The sequence below is a fragment of the Musa acuminata genome, chromosome BXJ1-6 (assembly GCF_036884655.1).
Source record: "Musa acuminata AAA Group cultivar baxijiao chromosome BXJ1-6, Cavendish_Baxijiao_AAA, whole genome shotgun sequence".
In the NCBI taxonomy this organism is placed as follows: Eukaryota; Viridiplantae; Streptophyta; class Magnoliopsida; order Zingiberales; family Musaceae; genus Musa; species Musa acuminata.
In genome coordinates, this window is record NC_088332.1 from 42309617 (window position 1) to 42330086 (window position 20470).

A 20470-nucleotide genomic window follows, 5' to 3' on the forward strand; every position below is an offset into this window, starting at 1 on the left:
ATGGGTTACAAAGAAAATGCAGCGAAAAGGGCCCTAAGAATGACCGGTCAAGACGTTCAGCCAGCAGTTCATTTCCTGGTAGAAGAGCAAGCTAGGAAAATACTCAGGAAACAGGAGAACAATCAGCGACAAGCGGAGATTTTGTATAGCTCTATACTTTACCATAGAATGTTTTTGTCTCATTTTTTAATTAATGATTGTTGCTGATTGTATGAACTTGTAGAGAACAGAGGAGATATGGTACTAATAAAACATGGCATATAGCATAATGTGACAGATGTAATGGCTTTGCTTCTGTGGATTGTGAAACATTAGATTGTGTCAGGCACTTATCAGATTGCTCTCTCGTGTCTAGGATCATTACATGTACACTACTAGTCAATCTATTTTGCAGTTTTGATAGAGATCTTGCGGCACAGGCTCTTAGGGTGAATGAAAATGAAGTTCAAAAAGCGTTAGATCTTTTGACAAATCCTGAAAGATATTGTGCCCTTCAGGTACTTAGTTTTCTTTAGAGTGCTTCTATATTATCATTTTCACTAACTAATGACCTTTTGACTGCGAGAATCGACTTGGTAGTTGGGAGTATAGGATTCCTCAGGTGCAGACATCGAGGAATTAGTATCCTTGTGGTATAACCGATCATCAGGTATTTCATCGCTTCATTTATTCCTCGGACAATCAAGGGTTTCATGCATTTATTTCAGACAAGGGTGCCCTTCTCGTGATGACTCCCAGGCATCTAATGTTGCCCAAGTTATCTGACCATTCTTATTTTCACAAGCAGTAGATTCCATATGCTTGACCATAGATCTCCATTAGCTCCTGTTACACTGTCCGGTACTTGCGTTCGGAATTAACTATTCTTGACTGCAGTTGTGGATGCTGTGCGAAGGTCATGTACCAAGGAGGATGCGTTGAAACTTCTTGTCGGAGCAAATTCAGAGGACAGCCAGCATGCTATAATCAACCAACCGAAAGATGATCAAGGGCCATCAGCCGCTTTAGCTAATGAAGATAAAATGGATCTGGGAGGAGAACACAAATATGAGAGAGACGAAGCCGTGGAAGACGAGCTTGCGAAAGAACTGACCGGTGATCCATTGGCAGACTACGACGCGGAAGTAATGAAAGAAGGAGAGGCCATAGCAAAGTATTTGGCCCTTCTGGATTCAAAAGCCAATGCAACAAAGGAAATAAGATACACAGGTTCTTCCAGAATCCAGTAAATAAGTAAGATAGTGTAGTTTCATTTTGTATCCTCCAGCATTAATATAGTATTATAAAAGATACGAGTGCGATTTCTTCTTTAATTAGCCTTAATGTTTCTTTTTTCTCCTTTTGTAATCATCATTTCCAAATGGGTTTTTATGTATCTCTGGCAATGTGCACCCAGTCGCCATGAGGTCATATATGGTGCTTTACATTTAAATTATCTTGCTTGAAGGGAAAAAGCTTGAACTAGTTACGCTAAATTTACACTGCCCCTTGGTTGGAAGTGAATAGATATGTCTACTTTCAGATGGTTTCAAGCTTAAAGGCATCTCTATTCCCTTCCACAAAATTATCTATAAACACTTGATAATTTTGTGGAAGGGAATAGAGATGCCATTGCTTGATGCCTCCAAAAATGAATATCCAATTTTGAATATGAATTGTAGGCACAAATTCGATCTGTTATGCCTATTGGCTTATGTGATTAAAAGAAGCTTTACAGAATCACTAATAATCAAACAAGTTGTAAAGCCCGAAACCCCAAACCCTTAACTATTATTAAGAGTCTAGTTTAATTGGATATTTCTATCTATCTTTATTCATAATTTCTCTTAGTCGGGCTAGAGATACAGTTGACTAGAAAACAAACCAAATTATGGTTTGGATGAAATTTTACCGTATCCAAGCTATGCATTATCATAACACTCAACCTTGACAATAATATATAATTATTTTAAATATCAAAACAGAGATTTTTTATTTAATTAATATTATTTTATTATGTTAAACTGCCCATAAGAGGGCTTTGCATGAAAGAGCCTCCTACACTTTATCAACACTGTCTATATGAAGTGTAACAAATTTCTATAACAATGCTGCTCCGATGAGGACGAGGACGAGGACGATAACGATGACGACGACATAGGTAAAGACTACCGGGTACACATGCATGCATGAAGAAACGACTATGGGTGCATGTATTTTTGGGTAAAGGTCAGGTCATGGAGAAAGGAATACGAGGGATGGCACGCAGGCAGAGGTCCGACTTCCTCCGGCACGTAATCGAGAAGGTTTCGCTCATGTCCAACTCCTGGGGCATCCCTTCATCTCCCGATGGGAGCTCCCAATCAAAGTTGTAGAGAAGGCTAGCCAGGGAAAGCTCTATGCTCTTCAAACCAAATGACATCCCTGGGCATATCCTCCTGCCTGCCCCGAAAGGTAAGAACTCAAAGTTGGTTCCCTTGAAGTCGACCATGGAATTCCTCCTCTCGAATCTCTCTGGCTCAAACTCAGTGGGATTGTCCCAGTATCGAGGATCCCTTCCCAAGGCCCAAACGTTCACGAATACTCTTGTCTTCTCTGGTATCTGGTAACCAAGAACCTCGCACGTCTCCCGGCACTCTCGGGGGAGCAGCAGAGGAACAGGAGGGTGCAGCCTCAGAGTCTCCTTGATGACCAGTTTCAAGTAGTTCATTCCGTTGATGTCCTTCTCCGTCACCTTTCCCTTTTCTCCGACAGTCTCCCTCACCTCCTCTTGCAACCTCCGCATCACTCTTGGATTCCTCATCAGCTCCGACATGGCCCACTCCATTATTCCTGCGGAGGTCTCGCTGGCCCCACCGAGCATATCCTTTATTGCAAAAGGAATCCATAAATTAGATTCTCGAAACTGCGACTGTAAGGAAAGATTAGGGTTTCAAAAAAAGCATACCAGCATCATGGCTTTCATGTCCTCGTCTGCTAAGGGGAATGACAGGCTACCTTCAGTTTGAACTCTCAGCATGACATCGACCAAGGCCTCCTCCTCCTCCTCCTCCTCCGGTTGCTTTGCGGACTTCCTTTCTCTGCGCTCTTGAATGATGCTATTCAGGATCGCATCCATGTCACGGTGTAACATCTGCATCTTGAAAGTCGCGCCACTGAGAAGTTTAATTATCGGCCATGACGGGAATAAGTCCGCCAAACTGAAGCCTCCGGCAGCTTCCAGCGTTTGCATCACTATCCGTATGAACTCTTTCTGGTACTTGCACTTGCTGCCGATGACGGACCGGGAGCCTATGTCATTAGCCAACAGCACCAATTTCTTACTGAGGTTCACGGTGGAACCAGTGTTGGACAACAGGACTATCGACCGCACAAGATTAAGCACCTCCTCTTCCCGGATAAAGCGAAAAGATTGGACTCGCTTGGCACTCAATAGCTCCACGATGCTCATCTTGCGCAGCTCCCTCCAGTGGAATCCATACGAGGTAAAGCCGACGCCCCTGTCACCGTATGTGGCGGTCTGGAGATTCAGGTTAGTGGGCCGAGAGGCGAAGCTGACGTCGTGGGTTTTCATGATCTCAGCAGCCGCTTCGGTAGATGAGACAACGAGGGTGGGGACCTCACCGAGCTTCAGGAGTATCACGGGGCCAAATTTCTTAGATAAGGCAGTGAGGGAACGATGCGGCAGGCCACCCAAGAGATGGTGCAAGCTGCCTATGATAGGGAGCTTAGATGGACCGGGAGGCAGTGTGGCACGAGCTCCGCGACCGGACCTGTTCTTCTTGAGTAGCAGCAGCGAAACGAGGAGGACGAGAAAGGAGAAGAGGAAGGAGGTGCTGGTGAGATCCATGGTTTAATCAGTTTTCTGGTGATGAGGTACGACAGGCCCGTCCACCCTTCTTATACACATGACAGTTACGAGTTTCGCATGCAGCTTTCCCGGTTGAGTAGTGATAGACGTTCCCATATCATCACGATAGTTCATTTGGGTCAAAGTCTCGATTGTACAACAAACATAAAAATGGGATCACAACGGTGGCGGTCAAATTCGTCAGCCACTTTAAAATGAGAACAAACTATAAAATCTGATAAATAATTGTTATATATATTATTTTTTCTACAATCTCTGGCCACGCCAACTTTCCGTTCGTTACTTGTTTGTTTCGGTCGCAAGCAAGCCGCCATGGACGTGTCCTACTCCGAGGGTATTAGTTTCATACAGTATATATTTGACCATGTTTCGGAACGCAATTGTTTCGTTGGTCAAGGAAAATCGAACTTTGAAAGATGATCATGATATGGTTTGATTTGCAATTTTCATTCATAATCATCAATATTCTAAATCTGTAAGTCCAAATAATAATAAAAACATTTGTTTATTATCATTTCACAATGTTTTGTGACAGGTTCATTTGGGACAAAGCTTGTGCGGCATGCAAAAGAAAAGTCCAAGGTGCAGTCTCTAACACTTGAGATGCGTCCATGTTCAGAGGCCCCCCCCCCAAGTTATATTATTTCTTTAAGAATGTCGTAAGTCGATTGTATATGAAATTGATAAATGACGCAATGACGAGTAAAGACATCAAGAAGATGGTGCAAGCCGCCTTCGATAAGGAGGTTAGATGGATCAGGTGTGCACTGGCTCATTAGCTAGAGCTTGTTATTTTTGTAATTAACAGAAGGAAGAGAAATAGGAGGGCGGAGAAAACATAACCTAAGTGTTGGTGAAATCCATAGTTGTATGGAACCGATGAGCAAGAGGCCACTCTTTTTTTTTTTGATAGATATGACAGTGTTTTTTTTTTTATACATAATTTCTAGTTTAATTGGTGATGAATGACGTTACCGTATTATAATACAATGGCAGCTCAATCAAATCAACTGGTAATGGCAGTGTTGGTGGGACAATTAGACCGATTTCCTGAGAGATTTGAACATGTGCACGTCGAATTTGACCGTTTTGGTTGTTGATGATTGACGTGACCGTTTGGCAGCTCAATCAAATCTCCGGTCATTGGCACTGTTGGTGGGGTTGAAACAAACAATTAGCAAACCGAAAGTTTGCATAGCAGGGATCTTAGAAAAACAATATATATAGTAATTATTCATTGTCGCTTATTCTCATTCTATGCAGCAGTAGAATTTGACCGACATTTCGTTTTCCCCATGATTTGATTTTATAGATTATACCTTCGACTTTCCATTGGATAACTAAATTAATGATCAAAGTGATCGAGATGTTAGTGATATAATTATTTTTGAAGTAAAATAAGAGTACTGATTAAAAAATACTCAAGATATGAATTTTTTTTTTTAGGAAATCATCCTTAATAATATATTCATAAATAGAGATGAGAAACACAATAATAGTTGACGCAATACGAATTCCATCCAAACAAAAACTGCACTTATGGCCACATATATTGGCTCTCTCTTGGGCACATATGCGTGCCCCTAATCAAAATTCCTATACTGAATCAAACTCCTATACATCTATTCACATAACTTGCTTTCGGATGTCATGATGTTATAAGTCTTAATATTTCATGTGGTTGTGATAAATTGAATTAGAGTTATTAGTCTTACTTATTTGAGTTTTTTTTTTAACGATAAAGGAGGAGAATTATCTCATGTTTTGACTTCTGGTGGTTATTTAACTCATGTTTGGCTTATAATAAAAATTTAGAGGTGTAGTCTTCATCTATTAGTCTATTCTTTCGTATAAGTTTTGTCATGTTTTTCATCGAGGTAACCTATCAAGTAGAATTATTATCGTATGAGACTTTTAAATTATCCTCATGTCACATTATGGGCTCACAAATAGGTGTTCTGCTATGCTAGAGCATGGTGTGTCAACTTGAGTGCTGTGATTTTATCTTTGTAAAAAATAAAAATTAATTCTTTCTTCAATTGTTGAAACTTTATCAGAAATAAAAGAATGGACCATTGCCACTCCAAGTCATTTAAAATAAAATGATTACCAACAATTGACAATAATGATAACCACAACCCATAATTACTCTGATGCAAATATATACATTATGCACATTCAATAAAAGTCTAACCTAACTACTTCGTTCAAAATTTGAGATTTAATAGGTGAATGTTATTGTATGTTGGTTGGAAGGTAGTGATGAGTATGATGTTCGATGACAAAACATACTCTGTCATTGATGTTTCTAATTTTCCTCGAGCACTCTTAGTTTCGTAAGTTTTTTTTGTTAAACTATGTGAACTCTACGCTACTTTTTTATCTATGCTAGTTAATGATAGAGAAAGTAATGCATGAGTATCACCCTGCTAACTCACCCAGCCGTGCGCGACCACTTGGGCGCCAGGCGTCCTTGAAAAACCAACTCCCCTCCCCTCTGCAATTGTCGGTAGGAACATGATCCTCTAGCTCCTGCTCGCCTTAATCTCTTGGAGGGCCACTTAAGCCAACCGCAAAATGCATTAATCCTCGGCAAAAATGTCCATCCCCCCATTTTTTCACCTTTACAAGCAACCTATCACCCTCACCGATCACGATTGTGGGAAGGCTCGCATGCCTGGCTACAAAGGGCATTAATCCCATGTGACATGACCTAGTTCTCCTATCCGAATGCTTGGTACAGTGGACCATCCTATGTTTATCCTAGATAGGCTCCAACCCTGACAAATGATGCTCTTGCAGCCATCCTTCTCTGATTTTGCCCTCAAAGAAACTTGCTCACCAGCTCTCGACATAGATGAGCCCTTGGATAACATAAGGTGCTCTTGGATTGGCTATCTGTTGTACTCCATCGGTCGATCAGGTAAAAAAACCAGCCCCAAAGACTAAAGAGGCAAGTATATCTACTATCTCTCACCTCCTAACTAACTTTACTATTGGAGGGGTTGGGTCGAGAATATTCTCCCCATGCTAACCGCTTGTTCAGGGACCTAGGCAAGGTTAAGGCACATCTCGAGACAGCTCCAAAACCTACTTCTAGTGGATAAGCAGTGTCTCAGGATCATGCCAATTGACTCACTTCCTACTCCGATCTCCTCTCATGACCCCCCCTAAGGTCTCCTAGATGAGTTTGTGTCTTTTGGATGGACCAAGCCATGTTGACTCCCTAGTCAATGACATCAACAACAATAATATTTTGGCACTAGAAGGAAGGCCCGAGCATCAATTTATAAACTCTCTCAACAAATGCTCTAGCGAGGAAGCACCACCGTCCGCACACAATATCTTGAGGTAAGGGGGACAACTTCCCTCCTTTCCACAAGTCGATGCCTCCACCTCAACGCAAACTCCTGGACAATACTAGCATCCATTCAATGACCCTGGTTTCTCCTCTCTAGGGTCGAACGCCGGGCACCTGCTCATCCATGCTGATGCCTTTCTGAGTCTCAATCATCAAGCACATTCGTTGGCCAATATGATGTAGGCCATTGCTCCCCTTGTATGGGAACTAGCCTAACAGTTGATCCTACCACCTACACTACAATTGTAGGTCCCCAGGACAAGCTTACACCTTTGGGACCGGACCAAATCGTGTAAACTCCCCGGTCAATGGCACCAGTAACGACAACCTACTCGATCAAATTGATACCATGCAGTCGGTTTACCAGCAAGACAGATGCCTGAGAGGACCTCTGCCAATCTATTTGGAAGGAAATGGAATTATCAAGCTAGCAAAAATGCTTGTTCAAAGGAAATGGACCATGGACACAGATGAAGTACTCAATGCAACTCATTAGCGAATAAACATGGACACAAGATAGCTAATGAGAATACAACCAAACCAACAGAAACACGGTCTAATACTGTGCATGCTTTTGATCAATGGTTCCAGATGAGGCTAACGAAGTAATCGATCCTGAAACACGACGCATGATAGCCTTCTTATTCATGCTGCTTGAGGAACTCAAACAAAATTTTTCTTACCAATCCTGTACGGTAACACAAAATCATTGTCTCATTCTTACTTGTTCGGGAGCTAGAGATTTAATTCTCATATATGATTCTGTTGTTACCTAGATACCGTTGACGGTGGAGCCGACACGGCTTGATTTGGACCCAAAGGCGTAAGCTCATCTCGAGGCCGAAGGGGGTCACGAGAGACAATTAGAGTGGGAAACGGTGTTGATTGATGCGATCCCGAGACACTATTTATTCATCAAAAATGAATTTGGTGTTATCCCGTGGTGCACCTTAATCTTGGAAAGGTTCATGCGCATGTTGATAGCGGTAATCAGTTCCCTACAATGACTTGAATGCTGCTTACAACTGCACCAATGTGCATGAGCAGAGAGTGGTTTCGAAGTCCTAGCAAATATACAAACAAGGTATAACTTTGAGGTGGAGGTGGTAAATGTGCTATTTATAATATCTTGCTTGAAGGGAAAGAGCTGAAACTAGTTGTTACGCTAAATTTACACTCCACTTGGGTTGGAAGTGAATAGATTTGTCAACTTTTAGATGGTTTCAAGCGTGTAAAGACATCTCTATTCCCTTCCACAAAATGATCTACAAACACTCCGATAATGGATATCCCATTTTGAATATGAATGATAGTTATGTGATTAAGAGAAGCTTTACAGAAAAAAAAATGATCAAACAAGCTGTAAAGCCCGAAACCCCAAACCCTATTATTCAGAGTTTAGTTTAGTTGGATACTTATATCTATGTTGATTCATAATGTCTCTTAGTTGGGCTAGAGATAAATCAGGATTTGGATGAAATTTTACGGTATCCAAGCTATGATATATCGGAACACTCATCTTTGGCAATAATATTAAATTATTACGAATATCAAAACAGAAACCTTTTTATTTAATTAATATTATTTCATTATGTTAAACTGCCCTTAAGAGGGCTTTACACGAAAGAGCCTTCTATACCTTATCAACACTGTTTATATGAAGTGTAACACATTTTTGTAACAACGCTGCTCCGACGAGGATGATAACGACAACGACAACCGGTAAAGACAACTGGGTAGAAGTGCATACATGAAGAAACGACTACGGTTGCATGTATTTTTGGGTAAAGGTCAGGTCATGGAGAAAGGAATACGAGGGATGGCACGAAGGCAGAGGTCCGACTTCCTCCGGCACGTAATCGAGAAGGTCTCGCTCATGTCCAACTCCTGGGGCATCCCTTCATCTCCCGATGGGAGCTCCCAATCAAAGTTGTAGAGAAGGCTAGCCAGGGAAAGCTCTATGCTCTTCAAACCAAATGACATCCCTGGGCATATCCTCCTGCCTGCCCCGAAAGGTAAGAACTCAAAGTTGGTTCCCTTGAAGTCGACCATGGAATTCCTCCTCTCGAATCTCTCTGGCTCAAACTCAGTGGGATTGTCCCAGTATCGAGGATCCCTTCCCAAGGCCCAAACGTTCACGAATACTCTTGTCTTCTCTGGTATCTGGTAACCAAGAACCTCGCACGTCTCCCGGCACTCTCGGGGGAGCAGCAGAGGAACAGGAGGGTGCAGCCTCAGAGTCTCCTTGATGACCAGTTTCAAGTAGTTCATTCCGTTGATGTCCTTCTCCGTCACCTTTCCCTTTTCTCCGACAGTCTCCCTCACCTCCTCCTGCAACCTTCGCATCACTCTTGGATTCTTCATCAGCTCCGACATGGCCCACTCCATTATTCCTGCGGAAGTCTCGCTGGCCCCACCGAGCATATCCTTTATTGCGAAAGGAATCCAGAAATTAGATTCTCGAAACTGCGACGGTAAGGAAAGATTAGGGTTTCAAAAAGAGCATACCAGCATCATGGCTTTCATGTCCTCGTCTGCTAAGGGGAATGACAGGCTACCTTCAGCTTGAACTCTCAGCATGACATCGACCAAGGCCTCCTCCACCTCCTCCTCCGGTTGCTCTGCGGACTTCCTTTCTCTGCGCTCTTGAATGATGCTATTCAGGATCGCGTCCATGTCACGGTGTAAAATCTGCATCTTGAAAGTCGCGCCACTGAGAAGTTTAATTATCGGCCATGACGGGAATAAGTCCGCCAAACTGAAGCCTCCGGCAGCTTCCAGCGTTTGCATCACTATCCGTATGAACTCTTTCTGGTACTTGCACTTTCTGCCGATGACGGACCGGGAGCCTATGTCATTAGCCAACAGCACCAATTTCTTACTGAGGTTCACGGTGGAACCAGTGTTGGACAACAGGACTATCGACCGCACAAGATTAAGCACCTCCTCTTCCCGGATAAAGCGAAAAGATTGGACTCGCTTGGCACTCAATAGCTCCACGATGCTCATCTTGCGCAGCTCCCTCCAGTGGAATCCATACGAGGTAAAGCCGACGCCCCTGTCACCGTATGTGGCGGACTGGAGATTCAGGTTAGTGGGCCGAGAGGCGAAGCTGACGTCGTGGGTTTTCATGATCTCAGCAGCCGCTTCGGTAGATGAGACAACGAGGGTGGGGACCTCACCGAGCTTCAGGAGTATCACGGGGCCAAATTTCTTAGATAAGGCAGTGAGGGAACGATGCGGCAGGCCACCCAAGAGATGGTGCAAGCTGCCTATGATAGGGAGCTTAGATGGACCGGGAGGCAGTGGAGCTCCGCGACCAGACCTTTTCTTCTTGAGTAGCAGCAGCGAAACGAGGAGGACGAGAAAGGAGAAGAGGAAGGAGGTGCTGGTGAGATCCATGGTTTAATTGGTTTTCTGGTGATGAGGCACCACAGGCCCGTACACCCTTCTTATACACATGACAGTTACGAGTTTCGCATGCAGCTTCCCGGTTGAGTAGTGACAGACGTAACCGTATCATCACGATAGTTCATCTGGGTCAAAGTCTCGATAGTGCAACAAACAAAATAATGGGATCACAATGGTGGCGGTCAAATTCGTCAGCCACTTTAAAATGAGAATAAACTATAAAATCTGATAAATAATTGTTATATATATATATATATATTATATATATTATTTTTTCTACAATCTCTGCAACGCCAACTTTCCGTTCGTTACTTGATTGTTTCGGTCGCAAGCAAGCCGCCATGGACGTGTCCTACTCCGAGGGTATTAGTTTCATTCTGTATATCTTTGACCATGTTTCGGAACGCAATTGTTTCGTTGGTCAAGGAAAATCGAACTTTGAAAGATGACCATGATATGGTTTGATTTGTAATTTTCATTCATAATCATCAATATTCTAAATCTGTAAGTCCAAATAATAATAAAAACATTAGTTTAGTATCATTTCACGATGTTTTGGGACAGGTTCATTTGGGACAAAGCTTGTGCGGCATTCAAAAGAAAAGTCCAAGGTGTAGTCTCTAACACTTGGAGATGCGTCCATGTTCAGAGGCCACCCGTTGTATTATTTCTTTGAGCATGTCATACGATGGATGTATGTGAAATTGACAAGATGAAGTCAAATCAAGAATCCTACTTTGGTCCAAATTACTATAAATCCATGTTTGGATTGTTGAACTCGTTGAATACCTATTTTATACTAGGCACCGACGAATTCTGGGTGCAGCCCAAAAGAAGCAATAATGTGAGCATCTGCATGAATCCAAGACATGCAACAACGAAAGGCCACTCTCAATAGATGCAGAAAACACATCGGTGTATCCCATAAATTCGTAAGACAGTGACGAGTGAACGGTTAATAATGTAAGAGTTGATTGATAGTTACCTTTACTGCTCTCTCTAGCGCGCAAATCAACAGTTCATGTCATATTATGTATTATGTCCGCACCTGCAAAGTGTTTCCTACTTGTCTTTGTATCATAACAAACGATAGTGCATCTTAAGGTTTTAAGGGCCCTATTCTGATCTCACGATTTTGAATGTGAGTTGAACCAAAAATTCTTGACTTTGTAGGATGATGATGTTGTATATATTGATTACACTCGTTTAGTTAATTAATTGATTATAGAAATATGATATACGATCGTTATAACTAATATTGATAGTCAAATTTAATATGGTATTATATTTATTGAATTTATTGATTTGTTTTATAAAAATTTATGTGCATATGTAAATTTTTTTAAAAAAAATTATAATTTAATTAAATATAATTTTATAAAATAAATTTATATTTATATTATATATTTTTTGATCTTATCAATTAATGGGCTAAGTGAAAAAAAAATTAGATTATATTATCTTATCTAATTTGATAAGATATATTATGAATATGATTGGATTCTAATTATAATAATCGATTAACAAAATTTAATTATGATATGATTCATTAGAATATGACAATGATGGGATGGACTCTCATAATTACTTATCATAGACCCTATACTCTCACTCATAAAAAAACAAGATTTTTTAAGATAAAAAATATTTGAATATACATATACGTAAATAAGAGGAGATATAAATATATGATATTGTTGAGAGATTTTAGATTTTTTTATCATCCTTTTATTCATAATTCATCACTCATAATAATCATATGAAACATGCCGAATCTAATTTTATAAATAAGTGAAACAATAACGAGGTAGTATATAAATGTGAAAGCCGCCTACCATAGCAAGCAGGTCAGGAGGAAGAGAAAGCGGAGGGCGAACAGTAACGCGTGTCGGTGAAATCCATAGTTGCACGGAAACAAAGGAGCAAGAGGCCCCACCTTTTCTTTTTGATAGACATGACGGTGCTTACGATTTTTGTACATAGTTTATAGGTTTAATTGATGATTATTGACGTGACCGTATCATACTACGGTAGCTCAATCAAATCAACTGTCATGGCAATTTTGGTGGGACTTTTATGACCTTCTCACTGAGAGATTTGAATCTGTGCACGTCGAAATTGACCGTTTTATTTAATGATGTTGACGTGACCATATCATGCTATGGCTGCTCGATCAAATCAATTAACTGGTCATGCATGGCATTGTTGGTCGGATTTTTTTGACGGTCTTAATGAGATATCTGAATCTGTGCACGTCGAATTTGACCGTCTCATTTAATGACGTTGACGTGACCGTATCATGCTATGGCAGCTCGTGACCATGGCAGTGTTGGTGGGAGTTTAGACCGTTGAACTGAGAGATTTGAACTTGTGCTCGTGGAATTTGACACAATGATGTTGATGAACATTTTGATTTTGATGCATAGTTATGTTATCCGCCGTCTATAAGAAATATTGTTTTACATATTTTGATATATAATATTTTTTATTTATTAAAAAAATAAGATGACCAACTGATTGATCAGATTTTTCAATCATTTATTTTTTTAAAGAGAGGAGTGGCATTTTCGATTTAGCTTTTTATTACATTCCCATATCGGAATGTCTTTTGTAACCTGTTGATTTAGTTAAGCAAGTTTATTTTTTTGAAATAAGCAATCATATCACTAATATCTCGATCATTTTGATCATTAATTTAGTTATACAATCTTGACTGATTCATTATGCAAAGTCGAAGGTACAATCTCTAAAATCAAATCATGAGGACAACAAAATGCCGGTCAAATTCTGCTGCTACACAAGAATGAATGAGAATAAATGATAGCGAATAATTACTATATATTATTTTTCTAAGATCCCTGCTTTGCAGACTTTCCGTTTGCTAATTGTTTGTTTCAATCACATGCATACTTTAGTCTTGAGCATGTCATGTTAGATAAGGTTATGAATCGTGAACTTTTAACGTATCACCATCAAACTATGTCCTGTCCAAAAGCTATTAAATTTATATTTCGTTTAAGCAAGTTGTAAGACACTTCAAAATGCATGCTTATGAATTTCCAGTCGACATACAATAATTTAATTATTCGTGTCGTCCGATCGTAGGAAAACTCATATCATTCTTGAAGTCATGTTTATGTACGTAAACATAAGATGCATTGGAATTATGTAATCTATTTTTATGTGACGTAATACTCATCTCAAATGAACTTGATAAGTTTAGGCTCTCTTCGTGACAGCAGCCTATGCCTTTAACCCTTTAGCAACCTTAGCTGTCTAAGCTAACAGGTTCGTTGTTGATTGAAACATGATTATGCTATTATACAAAAAAATATTAATATTAAAATTTAAAATCAAATAATAATCGATCTAAATTTATTATGCGGGATAGAAAATCTTTATCTGATCTATGGATGTATCATCATCCGATCCAAAAGCTATAATGATGTCGATGTGCAATGAGAACTAAAGTCGTCTTTTTCTCTTTTCTTATCTTTCAAAGGGTCACTGAGTGATAGATTTAAGGATAAAAGGAAGATGAAAAAAAATATGTAATCTTTCGTTAACTATATCACGTGACTAAAGAGAGATGAAAGAAGATCTATAATTTTTCAATCATGTCACGTATTCCAACATCCATATATCAATATATTATATAGTCTCTAGAAGATTCTGTTTATCTATAGGCAAGAGCAAAGAGTCTATGAAAAGTAATCAAGAGAGTCCCTTCTATCAAGATCATCCCCTAAAAAATACTATCATAATTGGACTTTAATCGATAATCATAATCATAACAATAATCTAATTATGTCTATAATTTATTTTACCTAATTAGACAAGGCCATATAATCTAATATTCTTTCACTTGACCCATTAATTGGTAAGATACAAAGGGTTTCAAAATAAAAAAAATATTTTAAAATAGTTTTACCCAATCAAATTGTAAAATTTTAAAAGTTTATATGCACATAATTACAAAAAAAAGACCAATAAATCTAATAAATATAATAATACTATATTAAATATGAGTTAGATAGATTGTATGTTATCAATGTTATGCTTTCTTCTATGTACCACAATACTGTTAGTCCTTACTAATATAGTTTAAAATGACTTCTATAATTTATTTTGTCAAAACAATCCTATTATCATATTAAATAAATATGAACAGAATAACAAAAATAATAACTTTAAATACATAAATTAGAATATCAATTATTATGTCAACTAAAATATGTATTATCATATCTTTTATTGATTGCTCATAAACCCAACCATAAGAATATGTGCTATCAAACATTTTAGGTGTAAGTCCAAATGAATGGATCAATAATCAATATAGTGGAACTCAAGTTATTAATTGATATTAGTTATTTCTGAACTCTCTTCTCTAACCATCAAGTAGTATATATCATAATGCATAAAGTCTGTACTTATCATTTTTAGAGAACAAAGTTACTATGATATGTCAAAATATATCTTCAACGACTTTGTAATTGAATCTAACTACACCAAGTCCTAAGATAAAATTTTACAATCATAAAGCTTCATTGATGATCTCAAAGCATGCCATAAAATCAACTTATATTGTTAATAATGTAATAATATGACTTTATGTTTTTCCCTATAAATTGCCTCTCCAACTGATATAGATATAATTGTAAAGTGGAATTCATATTATCAAGATATATTACAAAATTAGCACTTGAAAATACCATCATTTTAAGTTGAACTAATTATATATATATGAGCATATAATTCTTTATCCCTTCTAAATATCTTAATAATTTATTTACAGTCTTTTAGTATTTTAATTATTGGATAACTTTAGTATTTATCCAGTATTTCAACTACAAAACTAATATCTAATCTTGTATAGGCTTGAGTATATAATAAACTTCCAATTGTATATACATAAAGAAAATTATTTTTTATCTGATTATTTTTTATTTTTAAAATACTTTTTTTGGCTGAAACTTTTACTTTTATTATTATTTAAACAAAACTATATACTAAATCTCTCCAAAACTTAATCAATATATCATTTTTGAAATAGTTATAGTAATACTTAAAATCTATAACTAAATATCTTAATGCTAATAACATAAAAAGTTTCATTCATATCAACAATCTTATAATTATTGATGAGAAATTTTTTAGTTTAGTATAATAAACCAAGATCATTACTGGTAAACAAAATATTATATATATATAAGACATATAATAAATTTGCTCCTATTTATATTCAGATATAAATAATAATCAAATATAAATAGGGGGTTTCGATTGTTGAGTATTCGAATGAAATATAGAGTATCACTAACCAGTTTTCCTCTACGAAAATATCTCTTGATGATGAGTTACATGCATTGGTACTTATTAGTTCATTATTAGAAAGTTGGGAAACACTAGTGGTTTCCCTTAGTAAATTTGTATTAGACGGTGTTATTATTATAAGCCACATAATAAGTAGTTTATTGAATGAGGAGTTAAGGAGAAAGAATTCAGCAACATATAGAAAAGTCAAAGTTCAAGGATATAAGTAATTCACGCATGGGTAGAAGCAAGTCAAGATAAAAAAAAATATTATGATGAGAAAGAGCATTACAAGAATCAATACAAGCAATCTAACAATAGTAAGAAAAAGAGAAAAAAGTAGAGCTTACAGAGTCAAAAGAAAATACTACAGCTATGGTGCAGGGTAGTGGCTATTTGATTTTATCTCTTTCTGATGATATTTTCTCTTATGTGTCAGGATCTTGAGTGAGTGATTGACATAGATACTTCTTAAGATACTACATTACGGATAGAATTTTTTTGCTACCTACAAGTCTGAAAATTTTAATGTTATAAAGATAAGCAACTATGAATGACAGATATCATATATCCACGTAAAAACCAACCTTGACTACATGTTGGTATTTAAGGATGTGAGACATGTAGTTGACTTGAGACTGAATTTAATTTCAATTGGAAGACTAGATAATGAAGATTTTGATAGCATACTTCTAAAAAGGCAAGGAAAGCTTAGTAAGGGTGGGAAGAAATATTATATTTTATACAGGTTATAGACTAAAACTTGTGTTGAGCAGGTGAATGCTACAAAGAAAGATTTCAGCATGGAGTTCTAGTAAAGACGACTGGTATATATAAGCAAGAAAGGGTAGCAAGTTTTTTCAAAGATAGAAGTCTTGCTAGACTTTAGAGGTATACATCTGAACTCTTGTATTGATTATTTAGCTGACAAATAACATAGAGTTTTATTTGTTACTGTTTTATCTAAAAAAATACATTCCTTGGACCGTGATTTTACAAATATAAATAGTTCTTTAAAGATAACTCTTGGTAGATCTATTGATGTTTTTAGTAGTAGTGGTGTACTTTATTTTGTCACTTTTATAGATGATCTTTTTTAAGAAAGTTTGGGCCTATGCTATAAAGACCAAATATCATATTATTAATATTTTCAAATAGTTTCATACCAAAGTTGAAAGCGAGAAAGGAAGACAATTGAAATGTATAAGATCATATAATGATGGTTAGTACACAAGATTGTTTGATAATTATTGTAAGTGATAGGACATCCAACATGAGATGACAGTTCCTAATATACCTTAGCATAATCCAGTTATATAAAGGATAAATCGTACCATCATAGAAAACATCATATGCATGATTTTATAGACCGAGCTACTCAAAAAGTTTTCGGATGAGGCTTTGAGGACGGTAGTTGATGTCATTAACTTGTCACCCTGTACAACTCTAGATGGTGATATTGTAAAGCATATATGGTCAAAATATGATGTCTCCTGCAAGCACTTGAGAGTATTTTGTTGTCTTGTATTTACACATATTTTAAATACTGAGAAATCGAAGCTAAATGATATGATAAAAGAATATATTTTTCTTTGCTACTCTCATAATCAGTTTGGTTATAGGTAATTGGATCTAAAAAAACAGAAGGTATTTAAAAACAGAGATATAATCTTCTTTTTGTGATAATCAATTCTTTTTTAATTAGCCTTAAATTTTTTTTCTCTTTTTGTAATCATCATTTCCAAATGATTTTTTATGTATCTTTGACAATGTGCACCGATCACGAAGAGGTCAAATATGGTGTTTTACATTTAGAATATGTTGCTCGAAGGGAAAAAGTTGAAATTAGTTGTTACGCTAAATTTACACTCTACTTTGGTTGGAAGTAAATAGATTTGTCGACTTTAAAATAGTTTCAAGCGTAAAGGCATCTCTGTGCCCTTCCACAAAATTATCTATAAACACTTGATAATTTTGTGGAAGAGAATAGAGATGCCATTTGCTTTATGCCTCCAAAAATGGATATATCATTTTGAATATGAATGATAGGCACAAATTGGATTTTTTATGCCTTCAAGCGTTTGCTTATGTGATTAAGAGAAGCTTTACAGAATCATTAATGATCAAACTAGCTGTAAAGACTGAAATCTCGAACCCTTAACTATTATTAAGAGTTTGGTTTAGTTGGATACTTATATCTATCTTTATTCATAATATCTCTTAGTTGGGCTAGAGATACAGTTGACTAGAAAATAAGCCAAATCAGGATTTTGATGAAATTTTACTGTATTCAAGATATGCTTTTTCGCAACATTCATCCTTGGCAATAATATTTAATTATTTCAAATATCAAAACAGTTATTTCGTTATACTAAACAGCCCATAAGAGGGCTTCACAGGAAAGAGCCTCCGACACTTTATCAACACTGTCTATATGAAGTGTAACAAATTTCTGTAACAATGCTGCTCCGATGAGGATGAGGGCGAGGACGATAACGATGACGATGACGATGACACAAGTAAAGACTATTGGGTAGAAGTGCATACATGAAGAAACGACTACGGTTGCATGTATTTTTGGTTAAAGGTCAGGTCATAGAGAAAGAAATACGAGGGATGGCACGTAGGCAGATGTCCGACTTCCTCCGGCACGTAATCGAGAAGGTCTCGCTCATGTCCAACTCCTGGGGCATCCCTTCATCTCCCGATGGGAGCTCCCAATCAAAGTTGTAGAGAAGGCTAGCCAGGGAAAGCTCTATGCTCTTCAAACCAAATGACATCCCTGGGCATATCCTCCTGCCTGCCCCGAAAGGTAAGAACTCAAAGTTGGTTCCCTTGAAGTCGACCATGGAATTCCTCCTCTCGAATCTCTCTGGCTCAAACTCAGTGGGATTGTCCCAGTATCGAGGATCCCTTCCCAAGGCCCAAACGTTCACGAATACTCTTGTCTTCTCTGGTATCTGGTAACCAAGAACCTCGCACGTCTCCCGGCACTCTCGGGGGAGCAGCAGAGGAACAGGAGGGTGCAGCCTCAGAGTCTCCTTGATGACCAGTTTCAAGTAGTTCATTCCGTTGATGTCCTTCTCCATCACCTTTCCCTTTTCTCCGACAGTCTCCCTCACCTCCTCCTGCAACCTTCGCATCACTCTTGGATTCTTCATCAGCTCCGACATGGCCCACTCCATTATTCCTGCGGAGGTCTCGCTGGCCCCACCGAGCATATCCTTTATTGAAAAAGGAATCCAGAAATTAGATTCTCGAAACTGCGACTGTAAGGAAAGATTAGGGTTTCAAAAAGAGCATACCAGCATCATGGCTTTCATGTCCTCGTCTGCTAAGGGGAATGACAGGCTACCTTCAGCTTGAACTCTCAGCATGACATCGACCAACGCCTCCTCCTCCTCCTCCTCGGGTTGCTCTGCGGACTTCCTTTCTCTGCGCTCTTGAATGATGCTATTCAGGATCGCGTCCATGTCACGGTGTAACATCTGCATCTTGAAAGTCGCGCCACTGAGAAGTTTAATTATCGGCCATGACGGGAATAAGTCCGCCAAACTGAAGCCTCCGGCAGCTTCCAGCGTTTGCATCACTATCCGTATGAACTCTTTCTGGTACTTGCACTTGCTGCCGATGACGGACCGGGAGCCTATGTCATTAGCCAACAGCACCAATTTCTTACTGAGGTTCACGGTGGAACCAGTGTTGGACAACAGGACTATCGACCGCACAAGATTAAGCACCTCCTCTTCCCGGATAAAACGAAAAGATTGGACTCGTTTGGCACTCAATAGCTCCACGATGCTCATCTTGCGCAGCTCCCTCCAGTGGAATCCATACGAGGTAAAGCCGACGCCCCTGTCACCGTATGTGGCAGTCTGGAGATTCAGGTTAGTGGGCCGAGAGGCGAAGCTGACGTCGTGGGTTTTCATGATCTCAGCAGCCGCTTCGGTAGATGAGACAACGAGGGTGGGGACCTCACCGAGCTTCAGGAGTATCACGGGGCCAAATTTCTGAGATAAGGCAGTGAGGGAACGATGCGGCAGGCCACCCAAGAGATGGTGCAAGCTGCCTATGATAGGGAGCTTAGATGGACCGGGAGGCAGTGTGGCACGAGCACCGCGACCAGACCTGTTCTTCTTGAGTAGCAGCAGCGATACGAGGAGGACGAGAAAGGAGAAGAGGAAGGAGGTGCTGGGGAGATCCATGGTTTAATTGGTTTTCTGGTGATGAGGCACCACAGGCCCGTACACCCTTCTTATACACATGACAGTTACGAGTTTCGCATGCAGCTTCCCGGTTGAGTAGTGAGAGACGTTACCGTATCATCACGATAGTTCATCTGGGTTCATAGTCTCGATGGTACAACAAACAAAATAATGGGATCACAACGGTGGCGGTCAAATTCGTTAGCCACTTTAAAATGAGAACAAACTACAAAATCTGATAAATAATCGTTATATGTATTATTTTTTCTACAATCTCTGCAACGCCAACTTTCCGTTCGTTACTTGATTGTTTCGGTCGCAAGCAAG

General features: G+C 38.7%; 4 protein-coding genes across 4 annotated transcripts; 1 reads left to right on the top strand and 3 right to left on the bottom strand.

Annotated features, from left to right (window-relative positions):
- LOC135677554 (uncharacterized) lies at nt 1-1229 on the top strand. Its single transcript, XM_065189917.1, has 4 exons — nt 1-143; nt 395-497; nt 592-649; nt 877-1229. The coding sequence occupies exons 1-4, from the start codon at nt 1-3 to the stop codon at nt 1227-1229; spliced, it is 657 nt and encodes a 218-aa protein (XP_065045989.1).
- Nucleotides 1230-2019: 790 nt separating this feature from the next.
- Nucleotides 2020-3832, bottom strand: LOC135677861 (desmethyl-deoxy-podophyllotoxin synthase-like). Its single transcript, XM_065190275.1, has 2 exons — nt 2927-3832; nt 2020-2845 (listed from the first exon to the last, which is right to left on the bottom strand). Exons 1-2 carry the CDS (start codon nt 3827-3829, stop codon nt 2210-2212), a joined length of 1539 nt encoding a protein of 512 aa, XP_065046347.1. The 5' UTR covers nt 3830-3832; the 3' UTR covers nt 2020-2209.
- Nucleotides 3833-8749: 4917 nt separating this feature from the next.
- LOC135677083 (desmethyl-deoxy-podophyllotoxin synthase-like) lies at nt 8750-10621 on the bottom strand. The gene is made up of 2 exons (XM_065188992.1): nt 9720-10621; nt 8750-9638 (listed from the first exon to the last, which is right to left on the bottom strand). The coding sequence occupies exons 1-2, from the start codon at nt 10611-10613 to the stop codon at nt 9003-9005; spliced, it is 1530 nt and encodes a 509-aa protein (XP_065045064.1). The 5' UTR covers nt 10614-10621; the 3' UTR covers nt 8750-9002.
- A 7828-nt stretch (nt 10622-18449) lies between these two features.
- On the bottom strand, nt 18450-20160 carry LOC135677862 (desmethyl-deoxy-podophyllotoxin synthase-like). The gene is made up of 2 exons (XM_065190276.1): nt 19244-20160; nt 18450-19162 (listed from the first exon to the last, which is right to left on the bottom strand). The coding sequence occupies exons 1-2, from the start codon at nt 20141-20143 to the stop codon at nt 18527-18529; spliced, it is 1536 nt and encodes a 511-aa protein (XP_065046348.1). The 5' UTR covers nt 20144-20160; the 3' UTR covers nt 18450-18526.
- Between the last annotated feature and the right edge of the window lie 310 nt (nt 20161-20470).